The 20,021-nt window shown below is 51.1% G+C and overlaps 1 protein-coding gene across 1 annotated transcript in view; it reads left to right on the top strand.

Moving 5' to 3' along the window:
- Positions 1-13,407, top strand: part of LOC129684748 (nucleolar protein 4-like) — a 57,301-nt gene extending 43,894 nt beyond the window's left edge. The window contains exons 2-4 of the mRNA XM_055617987.1: positions 192-347; positions 5,978-6,089; positions 13,289-13,407. Of these exons, the coding sequence (XP_055473962.1) occupies positions 192-347; positions 5,978-6,089; positions 13,289-13,407 (387 nt within the window). The remainder of the gene's footprint in view (positions 1-191; positions 348-5,977; positions 6,090-13,288) is intronic.
- Positions 13,408-20,021: the final 6,614 nt, after the last annotated feature.

Genomic DNA, 20,021 nt, shown 5'->3' with positions numbered 1-20,021 from the left:
CACCCTCTCCCCAGATCCAGTGGGTTCCTTTTCTCCCCAGCCCCTAGCTGGAACAGTTGAATGCCATGCTGGGCCAGAGAGCAGCAAAGACCCTGTTCACCTCCCCTGACCTGTGGCCTGGCCTCAGGGCCCAGCTCTCACCCTCCATCAGCCCTGACACTAACACGGCTTGTCCACCCTGTCGCTTGCAGGGGGCAGATGGCCTGTCGGAGCCTGAGGGCATCTCTCTGAAACGGGTTGCTGTGGTGGAAGATTTCTTTGACATCATCTACTCGATGCACGTGGAGAGCTCCGCAGAGCCAGGCAAAGCCCCCAAGCACGCTGGGCAGAAGAAAACCTACCGAGCGGTGAGATTGCTGTCTCTGCCTCTGCTGGCAGCCCCAGGCCTTGGCAGGAGGCCATGGGCTCCGCACATGTTGGGCGGGAGGCGGGGCTGGGAGCTGAGGCGTGATGAAGCGGCCTTTGGGGATCCAGGGGGGCATGGGGCAAGGGCATGGCAGCCAGAGATGGCTCTCAGGGTGAGGGGCGGGCTCTGCGGTCAGAGCACAAAGGAGAAGCAGGTTGAAGGGAGGGAGGGAGAGGGAGAGAAGGAGAGAGGCAGAGCAGGGAGGAAGCCCTCCTCTTCCCAGTTCCAGCCCCTTATAGCCTGCTGGGGGAGCACAGATAATAAGAATTGGAGGGGCCAGTGCTTCCACAGCATGGCATGGACTGCTTGCCAGCCTGCCCTAGATGCCTGCCTAGCCAGGTTCCCACAGCACTGAGAGCCAACCCTGTGAGTTCCCCCAGAGGATCTGGGTCTGATGACCTGCTTCCTACCTTCAGGAGGTCACAATTGGATTTGGGGTGAAGAGGCTGAAGGCAATGAGATAAACACAAAAGGAGAAATGGTGCCAAGACCAGCTCCAATAGAGCAAGAACCCTGGGAAGGCTCAGCAAAGATACTGCTAGCCCCGGACACTTAGTGCTAAGCTGGGGATGGTGGGAGTGGTATGCTGGCCACCTTTAGGAGGGCATAAAGGAATGGAATGGCTATCTAGAAAAATACATATTTGCGAGGTAGAAAACAGGGCTGTGGACAAAGCAGAGGCCCCAACCACTAGGCAAAGGCTTCCCTCTCCTATTGGCCTTACACCTGAGTCTGTACCTGTGGCTTATGCCCAGCTCTGAGCCCATAAGCCAGACATTTTATTCTCAGTTGAGCCCTAAAGAGCATCCTATGACTAAGGTACTATGGTTCATTTTCTACTTAAAGAAACAGACCCAGAACCTCAAATCACCTGTCCAAGGATACACAGCACCTGAGCAGCGGGCAGCTGATGTCTTCCAGGCCTCCATGTTGCCTTTCTCTTTAGAATCCTATAGTTCTGTCTTTCTGGGGCCAGGCTTGCCCACCTACACCAGGTGTGAATGTTCTGAATGCTGTGTCTAGACAACTTTGGGCTCTAGTGGAGGTGGCCTGTGTCGGTGTGATTTCCTCTCGTGGCCCATTTCACAAAATCCAAAATTCCAGATATTCTTGCCCTGAGATGACAGTCCTTGTACTGAATAGGTATTTAGCCTTTTGCTTCTTCATGTGCGTCTGTGCACCATATGAACACAGTACCCACGGAGGCCAGAAGACAGCATTAGATACCCTGGGACCAGAGGTACAGACAGTTGTAAGTTGCCATGCAAGTGCTGGAATCGAACCCCTATCTTTTAGAAGAACAGCCAGTGCTCTTAACCACTGAGCAGTCTCTCTTTAGGATGGGCCCTCTGCTGGGAGCCTCAGAGAAGTGAGGAAGCAAGCTGAGGGCCCCTGGATGGTCATCCTGTCTTCCTACCTTTCCTGCTATTCAGTATATGTGCCTGTGAGAAAGGAAGACAGTTTAAGGGTATTTCCAAGTGAGGAATAGACTGAGAAGATTGTGTTTGCCGACCATTGAGCCTGTCATGATGCTGGACTTCCACATGTACAGGCTTTAATCTCAGCCCGTTCCAGTTTCACCCTGACCTGTGTAAGGGCTACAGGCATGAAGCAGGGACACCTATGAGCCCCATTTTAAGGTGAGAAACACAGCTGCCTGCGGTCAGCTGGTGCTCAGAGCCAGGTGGCTGACCAGTATCTACCCTTCCTTGCCACTGGTTTCCTAAAGCAAACTGTCAAGCTAGCCACTAGCTGCTGTCAGGTGCGTGGGCTTGGCTGTCTGGATCTGGTGACTTCCCTGGCTCCTCTGTGCCAGCACCAAGGCTTGTCCACCAGCAATCCTCAGAAGGGTCTATGGCCTCTGGAACATACAGAGGCTGGGGCTGAGTTGGGCTGGTCTTGCCAGCCCCTGCCAGCCTGGGCCAAGCAAACAGCTAGCCCTTTGCACTTCCTGGCTTCTGGTCCATATGCTGCCATGTGCCCCATTTCCCTGCCCAGCCTGAGCTGGCACATGACTGGCATGCAGTGACTGGGCTGCACACAGCTGGAATTTCAGCACAGGGCCAAGGCTGAGCCCAGCAGGCCAGGGCCCTCCTGCAGCAATTTGAGGCCAAGGAGCCTGTACTCCCCTTCCCCTCTGTGCCTCCTCACCCTTCCCTCTCCTTCCCATCTGCCAGCTTTCTTGTGTCACCCTCTTCCTGTTTCTGGGGCAGAGATTGTACCTGGATATTTTGCCTCTATCATCTGCTTCCATTTCCCTCCACCCAAGCCTAGCTCCTCACCCTTGCTCTGTAGACATGAGCCCCCAACCCCCAGCCTTTAGAAAGAGCCCCCAAGCAAGCCCTGTGCTGATGGCTGTAGAGAGGCACAGCCTGGCACTGCAGGGTTTCATCAAGCCCTCGGATGAGTGGTTTTTGGATCTGTCACCATGTATTTTGCCAAACCTGAATCCTGGGTCGGCTTTTTCATCTATAAGGTACAAGGACTTTCAAATTCTTAACCTGAAGTACCTTTGAGGTTGGGAGACAGTAGGGAAGTGGGCAGCCTTGTTGAGGGCACTAAAGGAGGCCAGTTCTTCAGTAGGAGAGAGAATCTTTGTAGCAACTGTTCCACCATGTGTTAGAGAGGAAAAGTTATGAGCTTTTAAAGCCTGTAGTTTTCAGAGTCAGGGCAGAATGCATTTCCACCAAATGATACATACAGAAGGAGTCCCCCTTTTGAGCAGGGAGCTCTATCATAACCTCTCCAGCAGGGTGACCTGAGGGTCCAGGGATGCCAGGAGTCTCACTGAGGCTAAACCTGGGAAAGTTCCAGGTTGCTTCAAGTTCCCTGAGCCCTTTTGCCAAGGGCTTTCCCCATCTCAGCCAGTCTGGGTTGAAAGAGCCCTTTTACCTCCTCTTCTCCAGAGATGCTAGAGGCCAGATCAGCTTCGAGAGCCCAGATCTGGCTACCCAGGCCACTTTGGAATTGGGGCCAGATGTGGTCAGCAGCTGCTCCAGACCCACCATGTGCTAATCCACCACAGGGCAGAAGGAGGATCTTGTAGAGTGGTGCAAATCCCCCAGCCGCCTCCCACCTCCCTGCCTCATCAAGCTCTGTTGGCTTCTGAGTTGGAGAGTGAAAAACGGGCTTGCAAGTCAGCGGCTCTGCAAATAGCTTCTGTTCTCCTTGCCTGTGAAATCTCTCAGTTTTTAACACTAAGAAAAATAGAAAAGGGAAATCCATACATGGTTGCAGGGTCCACAGGAGACTCTGAGAGCAACACAGCAGGCAGCTCAGGGCAGCTGAGGGAAACCTACTGAGGACAAGGGTCCTGGAGCATCTCCTCCCAAAGCACACAGGCAGCTCTCTCATTCTGTTTTGTGTATTTGTGTCTATTTCTAGTACAGGGTCTGAAACAATCTGAGAGCCACCATCCTCCTGACACGAGCATCTTGTGAGGATCGCCTTTCTGGCCTCACTATTTTGTGTGGTCCCGTGGGCCTGTGGCATCCAGGCACTCCAACAGAAATAGAGCCTCCATTTCTAGTCCTAACCAACCACAGGGTGAACCAAAATATGCTGTGGAAAATGAGGGAAGAAGGACGGTGTGCTGTCCATATGGGTTCCTATGACAGCGCAGAACCAGCTCCCCAAGCTTCCTTTGACACTCTGTCCCACCATCTTGGAACCTAGGGCCATAAGATGTATGCCCATGGCCCACTGCTGGGGGCCCAGCCAAGACCAGATCTTGTGGTCACCATTTCACTCTGGAGACTGACTCCTGTGCACTCTGTTGGCCAGGAAGCCAGGAGGGCCAAGCTCACTCTGTGTGCCACCCTCAGCAGAGCAGCCTGGCCAGGAGGCTGTTCTTGAGTCCTTTGAGTGTCTCCAGTGCAGGTGAGTAAGCTAGCTTGATTTGTCTCTGACATGAACCTCACCCTCCTTCCAGCTGACTACAGCTCTCTTCCCCATAACCAATCAGCTCTTCCGAGGCTTAACTTTGGGAGCTATCTCTCATGGGAGTCTAGGACCCCATCTTTTGGTGAGTCAGCCCAAGCCCTGACTCTGCCTGGAACAAGCCCTTTTCCCTCTTAGCCTTCTACAGCCAAGATCACTATCCCCAACTCAGCACACTCTCAAAGGGACTTCCAGAGCCCGAGGCTGGGATGACAATGTCTACTTGCCTAGCAGAAAGCAGCCCCTGACCCCGTCCTCATTCCCCAAGTGGGCCAACTTTGTCCTCCTCCTCCTCCTCCTCTTCTTCCTCCTCTTTCTCCTCCTCCTCCTCTTCCTCCTCCTCCTCCCCTGTGGCTCCAGCCAGAGATGCGGAGATTTGCCCTTGTCCTTGACCTCCAGAGCAAGGCAATCAGACAGGGGATTTAGAAGGGAGATAACTCATCAAAGAGACTGCCTGCTCTGCAGAGCATCAAATCAGCTGAGAAGTAACAACTGTGTCACCAAAATTAACTCTAGTTTGCAGCTGGCAGAAGTAGATGTGGAACTCTGCACAGCGGAAGCAGGCCAGTGGCTGGGCTGAAAGCCTTGAAAGCTGGTCCTTAGAGGGTTGCTTCACCCTAGCCTTCTGCTTACTCCAACTCTCCTCCCTCCTCCACTCTACCAGGAGACTTTCAGGGTGTCCATGAATCCTTGTCCATAGTCCTTATAGAAGCAGGCTGTGTGCTGGCCACACAGGGCCCACTGTAGTCCAGAGTGGCCCCAAAGCCCTCAGCCAACTTTCTGGCTGGACTGTGGTAAGGACAGGAATGCTTGGGTGATGCTGCCCCTTAGTGGAGAGCAGCGGGAGAACCGCACTCTAGGCAGCACATGAGGGAATCAGCTCAGAGGCCTCTGACAGAGGAAAGGCAGCATCCGAGGGACGACGCTTTGGACACCGTGGACAGCCAAACCAGAGAGTTTCCCAAAACCGAGAGCAAAGCTGACCCCCTGACTAGAGTTATAGGGCCACACCCACCCTGCCCTGCTTCCTACCCAGCCTTTTCATATTCGCTCATTCCATCTCTACCTTCTCTCCCTCCTGCCAGCTCCCCTTTCCTCAGTATGGGGTGGTGTGACCTGCAATACTACCTCTCAAAAGCTGTGTGTCCTCAACTGAATCTTTAGTTACAAGAAGGAACATGAAGATTCCCAAGTGGTATAGTGTGGACAGTGAATGCCTCTAAACCCATATCCTATAGCTCTACCTAGAAGGGTCCTTGGCATGTGAATTAGCCCAGGACATGAGGTAGGACGGTGGGCCCTGTTCATAGGCTGGTGAATTTACAAGTGGGTCTTAGATTATACACGACTAAGGGGAGAGGTTGTTGCATTCTACAGTAATGTTTATAAGCTCACCTTTTAGAGGAGGCAATAAAATGTTCTGAGAAGAATATTATTTATTAGAGGTTAAAAACTAGATCATGCTTAAATGCTTTTTGTTTTGAAATTTTAATCTTCTTTATTCAAGTTAAAAAAAAAAAAAAGCAAGTGGCTCATTTTACAGAAAGGAATGGAGGCTGTTGGCCCCTTGTTGTTACTGGCGACTAAGTTGCCTCCAGGGTGGCACATGACGTGCAAACTGTTTTCTGGCAGATCGCGGAGACCTACGCCTTCCTCCCCAGAGAGGCTGTGACTCGGTTCCTCATGAGCTGCACGGAATGCCAGAAGAGGATGCACTTTAACACCAGCGGCCCGGAGCCCAAAGGTGGGGGCCACACAGCGGACAGGTCTCCCAGAGGCCAGTGTGGGTGGTAGCACTACCCCAAGAACCTTGTTTGGATTTGTTTAACTTTTTAATCAATTAGTTACCTGTTTACTTATTTACTTTTGAGACAGAATCTCCCAGTGTAGCCCAGGCGGGCTCCAGACTCTCAGTCCTCCTGCCTGACGCCTCAAGTGCTGAAACTGCACCACAGCTTCCACCTGCCCTTCAGGCTTAGCCTAGCCTCTCTCCTCCCACCTCATTTCCACCAAGAAACGGCCACCCTTCCTGCTCTCTGGGCTCTGCCATCCGCACCACTTGGCCTTGCTGTTTGTCCACTAGTGTACACCTGGACCTGTCTCTGAAGGTAGACACACACCCCATGAAGCATGTTCTTCTTACTCTTTTGCCCTCACTAAGATCTGCTCCCTCCCTGTACACACCCTTGTGACCTCCAGTCAGAATAGTGAGACTGATTGGAATTTAAAATGGACAGAGCATTGAGATTCGCTGAGGTTGTCCTTGCACTGTTCAGCTCGGTGAGACCATCGAGGGTCTGCCTTCAGTATCTCCCTATACTGTCAGCCATAACAGCCCATCAGAGCTTGTCTGCCTGCAGCTGGCTTTGACTGTAACAAAGGCCAGCACATTTGGCCATGGTTTTCATGGCCCTAGATACTGTGCCTCTCCTGGCTTCAGGCCTGCAAATGATGAACCATGTCAGCAGAGCAGAACCGGTGGGGGTAGTTGCCCAACCATGAGAACAAAGTAGGAATGGTTAGTACTTATCCAGGTAGACTTCTAACAGCAGCCTCCCACCTGGGAGAAAAAAATGTCAACCATGTGACGATAGCCATGTTACAGGCGCATAGGCAGCACACAGGGCTTTCCTCTGAGTGCCCCTGAGGCATCTAAGCAACTTGTGACACCAACTGACTCACCAAATCAGCAGCTGCCTATCAGGCACATTAAATAGCTTCCAAGGTGTGAGGGCCCAGAGCCAGATAATGCTGGTTCTGTTGCTGAGAGCAGGCTCTTGGGCCAGGTTGTATGGGTGTAGGTCTCAGCTCTGTGCATGGGGTTAGTAAGGGTCCCTACTCAGAGGACTGATAAGACTGAGAGGTCATCTGTGAGTCTGGCACAGGGCTCTAGTCCAGGAGAGTGACGTTAAGGGACGCTTGTGAGACTGTCACACATGGCCTGGCATCTTGGCCCTGCAAATGGTCCTGGAGGGCTTTTCTCTGCTCACTCCTCACACTGCAGGTCTGGGCCCTGGCGCTGGCTGCCTGGATCCTGCCTACCCAAGTATGCTGGTCCCTCCTGTTCCTGCCCTAATTGTTTCCATAGCAACTGGAAGGAGTCAGCACAAAACTGCTGCCTGGAGGAACAGAGGCAAGGCTGCCCTGGGGAACTATAGGTCTCCCTGCTCTCCTGTGAGGACAGTGCTCCTCCCCAAATGCTGCAAGGTCCTTAGGCTGTGGGCTTATGTGTGGGCAGCCTAGCAGCAGCAATGTGCTTCTGCCCTCCGTTGGCAGCCTCCACCTCAGAAGGGTCCTTCCCACCCTCAGCCCAAGGAAGGAGAAGGGGGGTTGCTCACAGCTGGGAATTGCACTGAATATAAACCAGCAGGAGGACTGTGTGCTCAGCCTCTCTCCTGGCCCTTACCTTGACAGGAAAGAGGACAGGTGCCTGCCCATCTTCAGTCCCAGGCAGCTGACCTTCCTGCCGTAAAGAGAGGACTACATAAAATCAGACAGAGCATGATGCTTGGGAGAGTGGGCTCCAGGACAGGGATCTGGTGTGCGGTCCTGTTCCTGTGCTGTGTGTTCTGCAGCAGGTTAAGGAACCTGTCTTAGAATCTCTGCTCATAACAGCTATGAGTTGTCAGTCTTGGCGTACAGCCAAGGAAACCAAGACCCAAAGAGGTGCTGGGTAAAACCACTCATCCAAGCTTCCCTCTCCCACCTCCCCAGAGAGGGAAGCAGAACTGACTTTCTCAGCCACAGAGTGGAAGGAATTCCTTCCTCTGGGGCCTGTGGTGATGCAGATACATAAAAGGAGCCCACTCTGCAGGGCCCTGGAGCTCTGTGGATACCTTGGGAACATGGGCCCATTACTAGGGCCCATTATGATGCTTAGGCCCAGATGGCTTCCTCTTACCCCTAGACTTGCAGCCAGTGGCCAAAAAGGTAAGGTCAGCAGTGCCTACCCCAACCCTGAGCAACATAGATTGGTTTCTGGACTTCTAGTAAAGAACTCTGACGTCCAAAAGGCTCCCTGTCTGCTCCATGGCCTTGAGGTATCAGCCCCAGAATCCTTCTGGTTAGCTTTCTCCCTGACAGGAGCCCAAGGTTAGATCTCTTTGCGCCGTGCTCCCTCGGGTTGCATCTCTGCCTGCTAGCCCTCCCTTCCCGCTGGCCAGAGGCAGGCCTCTTATTCCTGTCCCAGGAAGGTGGGGAGGGAGGGGGACAGGGGACAGGATGGAGTCTCCTCTGGGGCTGCTGGGAGACTGCCTAGCTTCCTGGCCTCATGCTGGAAAGAAAAGGAGGAAGTAGAGTGGCCCCAGCAGAGAGTGGGGCCCAGCAGTCCCCAGCTCCCCACTCCACACAAGGAGCATAAACAAAGCAAACTGCAGACGGTCTGGAAGTCCTTGGATTCCAGGGCCTCTACACCACAGCCTCTCTCACCAATTCCATGGGAACTGATCCTCAGTCAGATCAGCCTGACTTCCTGGGCAGAGGAATCTATGAGGTGCATTCCTGCTTTCCTTGCTGTGACAACATACTGTGACATGGTTGCAAATTCTGAGCTGGCAATGAGCAACACAGGTTGTACTTCCTCCCTCTGGAACAAGCGAATCACCAAGTCAGACTAATGCACAGTTCCTAGGACCAAGCTGGCCCTAGATCCCTCCCTTCTAGTGCTTTCCAGATGCATCCCTACCCATTGCTCACTTCTCTCATGCCTTGTTGGCTGGCCTTTCCTCTCCCCATTCTCATTCACTGTGTGGCTGTGGGAGCTGCACAGCCTTTCTGTGTGGTGTTGTCCTGTCTGCACAGAAGGGGCCTTGCTGCCAGCACCCATTTCCTGGGGCTTTGGGGTCTGTGTGGAGCCCTTAAGTAGCGCTCAGTTTTCTTGGCTGAGAAATCCACTCCAAGTTTTTTATACTCTTCGAAAGCTTTCTTGAACCACTCCAGGGCCTTCTTGGCTCTAATGGACTCTCATACACCCTATCCCACCCTGTTCTTCCCTCTTCGTTTCTCCACCTCTTCTTCCCCTTCATGCTGAGCAGTAAATATGAGTGATGAGTGATGCAGACACGGAAAATTCACTCACTCTGTGGCAGGGCCCTTGGAACTTGCCCACTGACTCCAACCTATGCTTGGGGTCCCTGTTCTGTTTCCAGCTCTGAACTCCACAAGGCTGCCTGGTCTCATGGCTTCTCTGCCCCACATGGCACATGCCCTCCAGTGCCCAACTGAGCTCTCCTACCCCTAGCCAACACTATCTGGAAACTTCTGTTATCTCTGGACTAAGGGGTTCTTTAAGCAAAAGGTTGTAAGAATGGGTACCTGGAGAATTTGAAGACCATTCCCTTTTGGAATCTGTTGATTGATAGGTATTGTTGGTATCCACCATAGACATTGAGCTTGTCTTGGCCTGTCCTATCCTGGGCAGAGCTGAAGTTGGTGATCCTTTTCAAAGCCCAAGAGAATCAGGCTTAGCACTTGGTACATTTCCCTTGGCAGGGGGGTGTGGAAACATTGCTTGGTGGCACTTCCTCGGCCTTTCTTCCTAGCAGCCTCGGGGATCGCTTAGCCTCCGTGTTGATGATGACTCTTAACTTTCCTCTCTCCAGCTAACAGTGTCCAATGATGTAGCAGCAGGCTGTTTGCAGAGGCCTGGACAAAATCACCACATGTGTTGGCACAGAGGATCACCCGGTCCAGGCAGCCAGCGGTTCCCCCTCTTCCTGCTTACGCTTTGCCTTACCTTGCCTGGCCTGGATCCTTCCCACCCGTGAGCATCCCCCTGGGCTGCCATTGGCTTTGCTTCTGCTGTTTCTCCACTCACCATATTCCGAACTCATGGGGGCTCCCACAGCCCTTCTGCCATTCTCCTCAGTGTCGTGATCCAGCACTGACCTCCCATGCTAGCCCATGGCTCCCTTCCTCACTAGAAACATCCCCTGCCCCCTGTGGCACTGCTACCCCAACAGGATGCTTACTCCTGGAACTGACAGGCCAGGTGCTGCGTGGTCCACCAGTGCAGGTGCTCCCTGACAGCTCTGTTTGCCTGCTTCCCTGCCATAGGCGTCTTGCCCACCTCGTCCAGAGCACTCCTGGACTCTTTTGGGCCCCCAAAGCATCTTTTGCCTTGTAAAGATGCTGGGGAGCACACACCAGGAAGACCCATCCTTCTGCCCCCAGATCACCATCCTGGTCACTGTCTTTTTGGGGTTTTCCCCCTAAGCCACACTGTCACCCGCTTTGTTAGTGCTTTTTGATAAGCAGCTCTGGCAGTCAGGTATGATGTAAGCTACACCAGGACATCTTGCCTGTGTGGACAGCCAAGTGCAGAGAGCCCCTGTATGACTAGGGCCATTGGACGGTGTGTGGCCCCTCACAGCCTCCATGTTGTTTAGCAGCTTCACACTAGGCAAGCTCATTTGGAGGAGGTTAAAGTGAATTCACACTTCTCAGCCAGAAACACCATGGTTTAGAGACAGAAACATGGCTCCAGTCTATGACCCCCATCTCAGTGTCCCTGAAATCACTTACCTAATGTGCTGCTTCCAACCCAGTAAGTCTTGGTAGAGAGAGGCCCCGAAGCTCCCTGGGGCTGAGGAAGCCAAGGCAAGGTTGATGGTGGTCAAACGAGGAGAAGGAGGAACAAGAGCCAGCTAGGCCCACATGCACAGGATTCCCTGACCCACTCAGAAGAGGTGGGGTATAAAGACCAGCCTTCCCCAACATCTGCAGTGTTTGCACATGGTCAGTGTAGTCAGGGTTAGGTGTCTGAGCTTAGCCTGGAGGTAAGACTTGGGGGAGTGTGAAGGCAGGGCAGGGGCAACACAGACAAGTGACTGATTGGCACTAATAATGCTGCATTCTTTTTGTAGTGGGCTGGCATGGATTTGATGGCTACCATTTTGAGTCAGAATCATCAGTATAGACTTGTATCATACCCATAGGTGGCCTGCAAACATTTTTAGATATAATTTATTAGTATGCAAGTAAGACTTGAGAGCTTTAGAGGGAAAACAGTAAACTTCTTCCCTCTCACCTGTTTTAGGGTTTGGTGCCCTTGAAATATATGTTCCTATCAGTTATCCAAATTCATTAAAACATGTCACTACAAAAAAGGGTATACAGAAGTCTTGGGCCCATTCTGGTCTGGGGCTTGTCTCTTCCAGGCTGCTTCTTTCCTAGCCATACAGGAGGGCTCCTTCCTGGGGTAACTTTGTCCCCATCAGAGGAATTTTCTCTTTCTGGTCAAATACTTAAAAAATGAACTGTTTTAGTAATGTTTTATTGAGCCATTTTAGACTCATCGTGTTCACACTTCCTAGACATTTCACACAGTGTTTGTCCTCCTATGGTCTCTTCACTTGGCATAGTGTTTGTCGGGTGCAGAGGCCTCTTCGGTTTGGGTGCTGGCTCTGGAGGGGTAAGTGGAGCAAATCACCTCTGCACTTTGGCCCTGTCACCTGCCTCCCCTACAGCTTGTCTCCTGGCTGTGGTGGTGGCACAGGTGGGCAGGCTGTGCATAGTGGGTAGCTGCTGCCACATTTCTTGGCTCAGATCCTAACCCTTTGATGAAATGGAGACCCTGTGCTAGAAAGTGTAAAAGGTGAAATCAGCCTGGCCTGAGACCTGTGTGGACACGAGAAGCCTGGCGAATAGGTGGCTAAGATGACGTCCTGGGCACCTTGAACAGCGGTCAAGAGTTGTCTGTACTTTTTGACCCATACATTTCATCTCTTAGAATAATTCTTTGGTAGAAAAGATCAGAAAACAGACTGGTACCCATTCCCAGAGATGTTCCATGCAATGTTGGCTACACTAGCCCATACCTAACCATCCTAAGAGTATGACTTAGGTAAATCATGGCAAAATGTTTAGGGGAAAAAAAAATAAACTTTAGTGCTCAGGAGGCTGAGGCAGGAAGCTGATGAGTTCAATGCCAGCCTGGGCTGTATGCAAAGTAAGACCCTGTCTCAAAATAAATAACTTAATTAAACACCATTTTTTTTTTAGAGGAAAGCAAACTATAATTCTCTGTGCACATTATGATATCTAGTATGAAAAGAAAACTACAGGGAAAAATAAACAGAAGCATATGCCAAGGCTGCTTGGTGCAATTACGCTTTTAAATTTTCTTCTTCACATCTTTCCACACATTGCAGATTTTCTACAAAAAGAACACACGTAGCTTTGATCCTCAGAACAACAGAGCAATAAGCAGGAGGAAAAATCCTCCTCTGCATGTGATTATGGAAGCACCAGGATTTGGGAGGGTGGAGGACGCTGGGTGCCTGGCTCAGATCTGTGAGCCATCTGGTCCTAGAGGGTGCTTCGGGGTGGGGTTGAAGGGAACACTGTGGGGCTGAGGCTGGAGTGGGACAGGCAGAGGCAGGTGTTTACCAGGAAGAGCTGACTTTGGCCAGAGTGGAAACTTAATGCCTTCAGGGTCCTGGCAGGGGGCCCAAGTGAGCAAAGCTGTGCCCTGGCAAAACACACTTGTCCTGCCTGGGAGAAGTGGTTGTCGCAGGCCACATGGTTGCCACAGGGACCCCATGTGACCAGACAAGTCCATTTCTTTTGAAGTAGCCAAGTCTTAGAGTTTTAAAAACTGGCACTTAATTGTTGTTCTGTTTTGTTTTTGTTTGGTCAGTTCTTTTTTTTAATTTATTTTTATTTTATGTGTATTGGTGCTTTGCCTGTAAGTACGTCTATGTGAGGTGTCAGATCTTGGAGTTATAGACAGTTGTGAGCTGCCATGTAGATACTGGGAATTGAACCCCGGGTACTCTGGAAGAGGAGTTAGTGCTCTTAGCCTCTGAGCCGTCTCTCCAGCCCCCCTGGCAAGCATTTTCATCACTCTGCTACACACCACATAGATGGAGAGTTGACAACCTTCCCCTTCCACTCCCACCCCTGGCACAGACTGAAAGAGGTTTCCTTTTCTTTCTTCTGCAGAGAATGAGCCTCCATCCCCTCTGGTATCTGGCATTATTGACTACAACATGCCCCTCACCTCCACCTACTTGAAACAGATGAAGCTGCGAGTGATGAACTCTCAGGAGCAGGTAAGGTAGCTGCTCCCTTCCCCGGAGACCAGGAGGCTGACCTTGCCTGCCTGTGGCTGAGTCTTTCCAATACTGGGGGTCCACAGCAGCCTTTAGAAACAGGGGCAAATCAAAAAGATTCTTGTGTGGTCATCTGGCCCCACAATCAGCAGAGAGGGTGGGAGCATGCCCTTTCTTGGAATATCTTCTTAAACCTGGAAACTCAGCTCTGCCTGGTTTTTCCCAGGGACCTGCAAGGGAGGGGTGCTCTAGAATCACGGACCTTGACTCTCAGGCCCTCCCCTCTGTCTGTTGCATTGCTGGTTGCTTGCCGGTGGCCTCTGTCATTGTTGTCTCCTAGAGAGGCCAGGAAGATGGGCCTTAGAGGGTAGCCCAGGCTAGATAAGGCTTTGGGGCTCCGTGGTTGTCCAAGACTCCCAGATGAAATTTGCCAAGGGCTGTCAGGAACCATGCAGACCAACTCTGAAACACACCTCCTCACTTGTCTCCCCACACAGTACACTTGCTAACCTCTTACAAAGCAAATAGTTTGTCTTTCAAAGGAAATCTGGGTGAGCACTGTCCTTTCCCTCTGCTGCTACAAAATCAGGGCACTCCTTCCTCGCCTCATCTCAAGTTCCCCCACCTCTGCTGATATCAAGTCCCCAAGGCTTAACCAAGGGAAGGGGTGCTTGTTTCCAAGCAGAATCCAGGTCAGAACTCTGGGTGCATGCTGTCTTGCACTGGAAAGCCTCCTTGACAATGTGAACATGTGGGGGTGGGGGTGGGGTGGGGATTTTGGAAGTGAGGAGCCTCGTGCAGGGAAGTCTATGCAGCAGCTGGGCCTGGGCTACCCACTTTGAGCATTCCGGCTATTTGGCTTGACCTGCAGAGCTGCCCCTGACCCCATCCCCTGTTTCCAGAGGCTAAAGGAAGGAAGCCAGCTTTGCTGTGGAAGGCCAATGTTTTGTATCAGTGTCCCCCCGCCCCCAGCAGTACCTGTCCTAGGATGGTTGCAGTCAAAGGCAGTGTGCGTGGGGGGGGGGGGCAGTTTCAGGGGTCACTGTTGCTAAATCTTAGGAGATCTCAGCCTCTCTGTGCAGATCTCTGATGACTACTGAGGAGGAGGAATCATGGCCTTAGTTTTCCTATAACCACCCACACTGTCACTTCTCAGATATGAAGAGCTGGGCATAAAACCACACAGACAGCTGAGAGCAGTGCCACATGGCCCTTTCTCTCCTCGGACAGGCAGCTGGATCTGGGTCACCGCTGGAGCCAGTGTGGTCAGTGTGGTATGCAGATGTGACCTCAGTTCCGTGAATCCTGTCAGATTTTATTTGGTTTAGAATTGTTTTCTGTAGTTTCCCTTGCATTGGTAGAGGAGGGTGGTGGTGGTGAGGGAAATTAACAAAGATGCAGCACTTTCTGTGAGCCAGCTCTAGGGCTGAGCAAACAGCAGCCTTCCTAGGGGACCTCACCAGTGGGAGACAGACACTGTGCCTACCAGATAGCTGTAGGCATTGAGGAAGTGACAATCAGGCACAGTGGTGCCGTTGTGAGGCTTGTCCTCCAGGATATACCGTAAATGGGCACTCGGTGTCCATTGGAGGGTCTGTGGCAGAGTCAGGGAAGGCTTGCTGCAGGAAAGTTTGCCTCAGTTGACATTAGATAGGAAAGAAAGAAAATTTCCAGACCATAGGAGGAACTATATGCAAAGGCCCTATCTATGGTCAAGGGGGAACAAAGCCTGTGCCAGCTGCTTATGGAGGCTGTGTGCTAGAGCAGAACGTGAGGAGTGCCACGGCTGAGGGAAAAGGGGAAATTCTCATTCACACGTGGGCAGGTATCTAGCAAACCAAAGCTCATGGACTGATCATCCTGGTCAGGTTCACACTGCTCCCACAGTAAGATGCAGGAGTCGTTGTCCCCAAGTACTCAGGGAATCTGGCTGCCCCTGGGGCTGGGAGTGGGGAGACTCAGAATAGCCAGCTTCCCCTGTCTGGGGTCGGGGGTCAAAGGGCAGGTGAAGCAATAGCAAAATCCATCTTTCCTTGGGTTACCTGTCAACCCAGGTAACCAGCAAGGAGTTTCAAGACCTTGGTCTCTGCAGCAGCAAGTGGCAACATTGTTACCTGCTTTATGGCTGGCATAAGGGAAAAGGAGCAATCACGCTGTTGTAGATTGTTTATCTACAGCAGCAAGGAAGGGGCCAAGGGCCAGAAGTCTTCCCTGCTTCTGCTTGAGTTGAAACTGAAAAAAGTATCCTTGCATTAGTAGCCTCTTCCTCACACAGTAAAGGCAGAGGAGATCCCTTAGCACAAGCTGATGTCTTGTCGTCCAAAGCCTACTTGGCCTGGGTTCTAGACAAAGTTTCATTCATCACTCTGACTACAGAGTGCCAACAGCTGGCACCTGTAATGTTTGTGAGCTGCTAATGTGAGCTATGAGGAAAGCAAAACAGTCTCCAGTAACTGGGGGTGGGGGGGGGGGCAGGATAGATAATGTCAGCGTGATCACACATTTGGGAGGAGCAACAGCCCAATCATTCCTTTTGGGGTTTTCCAGCCTTTCACGTCCAGGAGACAAGAGGGAGGTGGTGTGCATGCTCACCCTCACCCGGTTCTGATCAGACAGTGAAGAGGAGGTGGGATTTTCTTGCAGTTGGTCAGTCACTGTGTTTGATTCAAGTTAATATGCTGAGACCTTAGTCCTTCTCCATATAAGATATTAAGAAATATGGAAACCTGATACCAGGGGCTGGCACCTGGCAATCCTCTCCCACCCCTGTGCGTACACGCTTGTGTACACACACACAAAAGAAAAGAAAAGAAAACTTCAATATAATAGTCACACAAAGGAGTGAGATTCTTCTTAAGGTCTGATTGAGTGCAGCAAACTTCTTTTTGTTTCCTCAATACATAAGATAGTACAGAGTTAAATGATACTCTCTATAGGGACCTCCTCAAAGACCATGATTCCAGGAGTTGTCATCAAAGTGACTACAATAAGCTGAAAATATGGGGTATATTATTATAAAAGGTTTTATCTCCTACCAGGTATGGTGGACCATGCCTGTAATCTTTGGCACTTGGAAGGTAGAGGCAGAAAGATCTCAAGTTCAAGGCCAGCCTGGGCTCAAAAGCTTCTCATGAACTGTCTTCTAGAAGCACAGAACCAAAGCCTCACTTGTACAGATAAATAATTCATCTCTTCCTCTTCCTCCTCCTTCTTTCTTCTGTCCTGGAATCACTTTGTAGACCAGGCTGGCCTCAAACAGAGATCTGCCTGCCTCTACCTCCCAGAGTGCTGGGATCACAGGAGTGCACCACCTCACCAGGCTGCTAAAGTCACCTTCTTAGAGAAGGCAGGGTACCAAGATGTGGTGAGCCTTGAGCTCTCAGGGAATGGCTGAGCGCCTTCCAGGAGAAGGTCACATCCCAGAGAGGGATGCAGGCTGCACTGTGGGCCTGAGTCGACCAGTATGTACAGACAGACCTGTCAGTTTCCAAGTTCCCTTCTAGGGTATGCTCAAGGCACTGAGAACTGTGTCATATCTCTTTGTCACAGAATCACCCATTTACTGCCTTTCACCTTTTCTTATTTATTCTTTTGTAATTAAATAACACAGAGACTCTGTAGAAAAACCAATAACAACAAGACACCCTCCCACAAGAGCACAAAGGGGAGAGAACAGTGGCAAAGATCTCATTATCCCCTCCCCACCCCATCCACTTCCACCCATCCCAGGAGCACCTTGATGGCTTTGCATCCCACCCTCTGACCCTTACCCCCACCCCTGAGCCCCTCACAACCACCTTTTTTTTTTTTTCTCACTTTTCTGCTGCTGATTCCCCTATTGTAAGTCTTTACCTTCTGGATGGTGAAGTTTCCACTTAAAAGGAATGGTGTACTGGGTACCTGCTCTGTGTTTGGTGTGTCATACATTTGACCCTTTGTCCAAAGAACTTACAGGCTTGCTTATCATCCTCATGCTGCACATTTGAGGCTCAGGGTTCAGACAAGTTGAGCACTAGCTCAAGGTCACAGCCACTAAAAATAATTAGAAACCCATGTCTTTTCCATTCCCAAACCTGGCCACCCACCAGCACGCCACCCTGTCTGATAGAACACCGGCTAGACAAGGAAGTTTGGGCGGAAAGCGGAGGGAGCCAGTACCGTCAAGGGGTGGGTTTGGCCTGGAAACTGAGAGCTGACTTAATATGGAAAATTAGAAAATAGGAAGAGGAACCTAGTGAGGGTGGGGGCACCAATGGACATCACTTCTGGCTTGTGACTGCCACAGTATCCACAAGATATCCATGTGCCTTGGTGCCCCTGCTGTCAGGATTGTTCCCGAGATGCAGTGTTTGAGGGTAGCTTCTACTATGGGTGTCACATGTGGAATCAGAACCACCTTGCCCCTCCCCTGTGCCAACTTCCTTCCACCGAAGCAGAGGCTGAGCCCTGCCCTCCACTCTCTCTCCACACCCCAAATGTTCTGTCCAGAGGGAAGATTGTCAGCACCTGCCTCTCCTCCCAGCAGGGCTAATGTTGTTAATGGTTTTACTGTTCTCACAGCAGTGTGAAGTAGTGTAATGAGAACTCCATTGTTCAGTACATCCTGCTAGGGGCACCATCTTGCTGCCATTAACCTTTGCCTCCCTCTCTTTCATTCCTTCCTGGTCTATAGTATTCTCTGAGTCTTGGGGGATGGATGGGCAGGACCAGACCTATGTCTACTAAGGGTATACACACCTGGAACCTGCAGGCTCACTTGGGGTCTTCAGATAGTTTTCCCTCCTTCTGCAGAAAGCAAGCAGCTGCCACTGTTCTTAGATTCTAGACCACCACCCCCACCTCACCCTGGGTGTAGGTCTTCCGTAGATCCTCCACGTATAAGCTGTGTGGCTTTGGCCAAGTCATTTCACTTCTCTGTCCTTCATTTCGTTCATTAGTTACTTGAAAGTCAGAAGCATACACTTTCTTTATGGTTTTTTCTTAAGATACTGTTTCTAACTGTATGTTTTTAACTGTGTGTGGGTGTATGACCTGCGCTGGTGCCTGGGAGGCCAGAGATGGGCACCTTTGGAACTGGAGTTGTAAGAGGCTGCAAGCCACCAGCTGGGAATCAAACTCGGATCCTTTGTAAGAGCAGCATGTTCTTGACTAAGCTCTCCCTAGCCTCCTCCTTGATTTATTTGTTTATTTTGTGTGGCGAGGGGCCTTGTGTGCCCCAGCATGTGTGGAGGTCATAGGACACTTTCAGGACATGGCTCTCTCCTTCCACCCTGCGGCTCTTGGATTGAACTCACATTGTCAGGCTTGGCAGCGGCTGCCTTTCCCCACTGAATCTTCTCTCCACCCCCACTTGTGAGGAAGCCAAGTGATGTCAAACACAGCAAGCACTGGGCTGGGCACATTAGAAGCACTTTCTAAAGCTGTTTATTTCTTATCTGCAGTACTGGGATGGGACCTAGGGACTCACACAGGCCAAGCGGCATCTTTATCACTGAGCGGTCTCCCCCACCCACCTCCCTAGCCTTTCAGCCACCACATTCACTTAAAAGAAAAACTAATGTAAGGGCTGGGCTGTAGCTCACATAGTACTCTAATAAAGTGCTTTCCCAGCATGCATGAAGCCCTGGGCTCAATCCTCAGTGCCACAGTAAATAGGCACAGTGACCTATGCCTGCAGTCCCACCACTGGGGAACAGGCTCTGACATTCAAGGTCAACATCAGCTATATAGTAAGTTCAAGGCCAGATGGTCCTTTCCTTGAAGAACCCATGAAAATGGGAGAACAAAACCAACAAAAAGGCGGGGTGGGGGGAGGCTGTGGCAAGCACATGCCACATTTGAACTACTATTAAATGTGTTAAGTGGCCTCAACATACTCTATCTCACAGGTGTGAGAGAGAGAGAGGAGTCTGAGTTGGTGGGGGAGGCCAGAGGGTAACCTCAGATGTCATTCCTCAGGTGTCACCCCAGCACTATCACCACCTTTTTTTAGAATGGTCTTCACTGGCCTGGAACTAGGCTGGTGACCACAGACCCCAGCCTATCTTTGCCTCCTCGTACTGTGGTTGTACTCCCAAGTGGAGCTTTTTCACATGGACTGTGGTGAGCACTTTACTGACCGAGCCGTCTCCCCAGCCCTATTTTCAGAGTTTTTCATCACTTCTAAGAAAGCCCTCTGCCCATAAAAGGGCCATGTCATGCCTCTCCAGCCCTGAAAAACCTTTGTTCTACTTTCTCTCTCTCTATGATTTTGGCTGCTGCAGATCCCTCATAGGTATGGCCTCGGGCAGCAGTGTCTTGCCTTGCCTGGCTGCTTTGACTTACTACCATATCTTCATCCTTTGACAGCTGAGAAAAGCTCTTTGTATGGGACTGTCATTTCCTTCATCTATCCTTCCATTGATGGACATTTGAACTGCTAGTACTCCTCGTCACATCGCTCATTTTTAATTAGTTTATTATTATTTGTGGGTATATGTGTGCACGAGTGTATGCTGTGTGTGCGCTATGTATATCCAGTGCACACAGTGGCCAGAGGAGGGCATCAGATCTTCTGGAACGAGAGTTAGGCGCTAAGAGTCAAATCCAAGTCCACTGCACAGACATCCAAGTGCTCTTAACTA

Source organism: Psammomys obesus, unplaced genomic scaffold (genome assembly GCF_907164565.1).
Source record: "Psammomys obesus unplaced genomic scaffold, mPsaObe1.curated_primary_1811, whole genome shotgun sequence".
NCBI lineage: Eukaryota > Metazoa > Chordata > Mammalia > Rodentia > Muridae > Psammomys > Psammomys obesus.
Note: the sequence above shows the minus strand (reverse complement) of the source record. Positions and strands in the feature narration are given on the sequence as shown.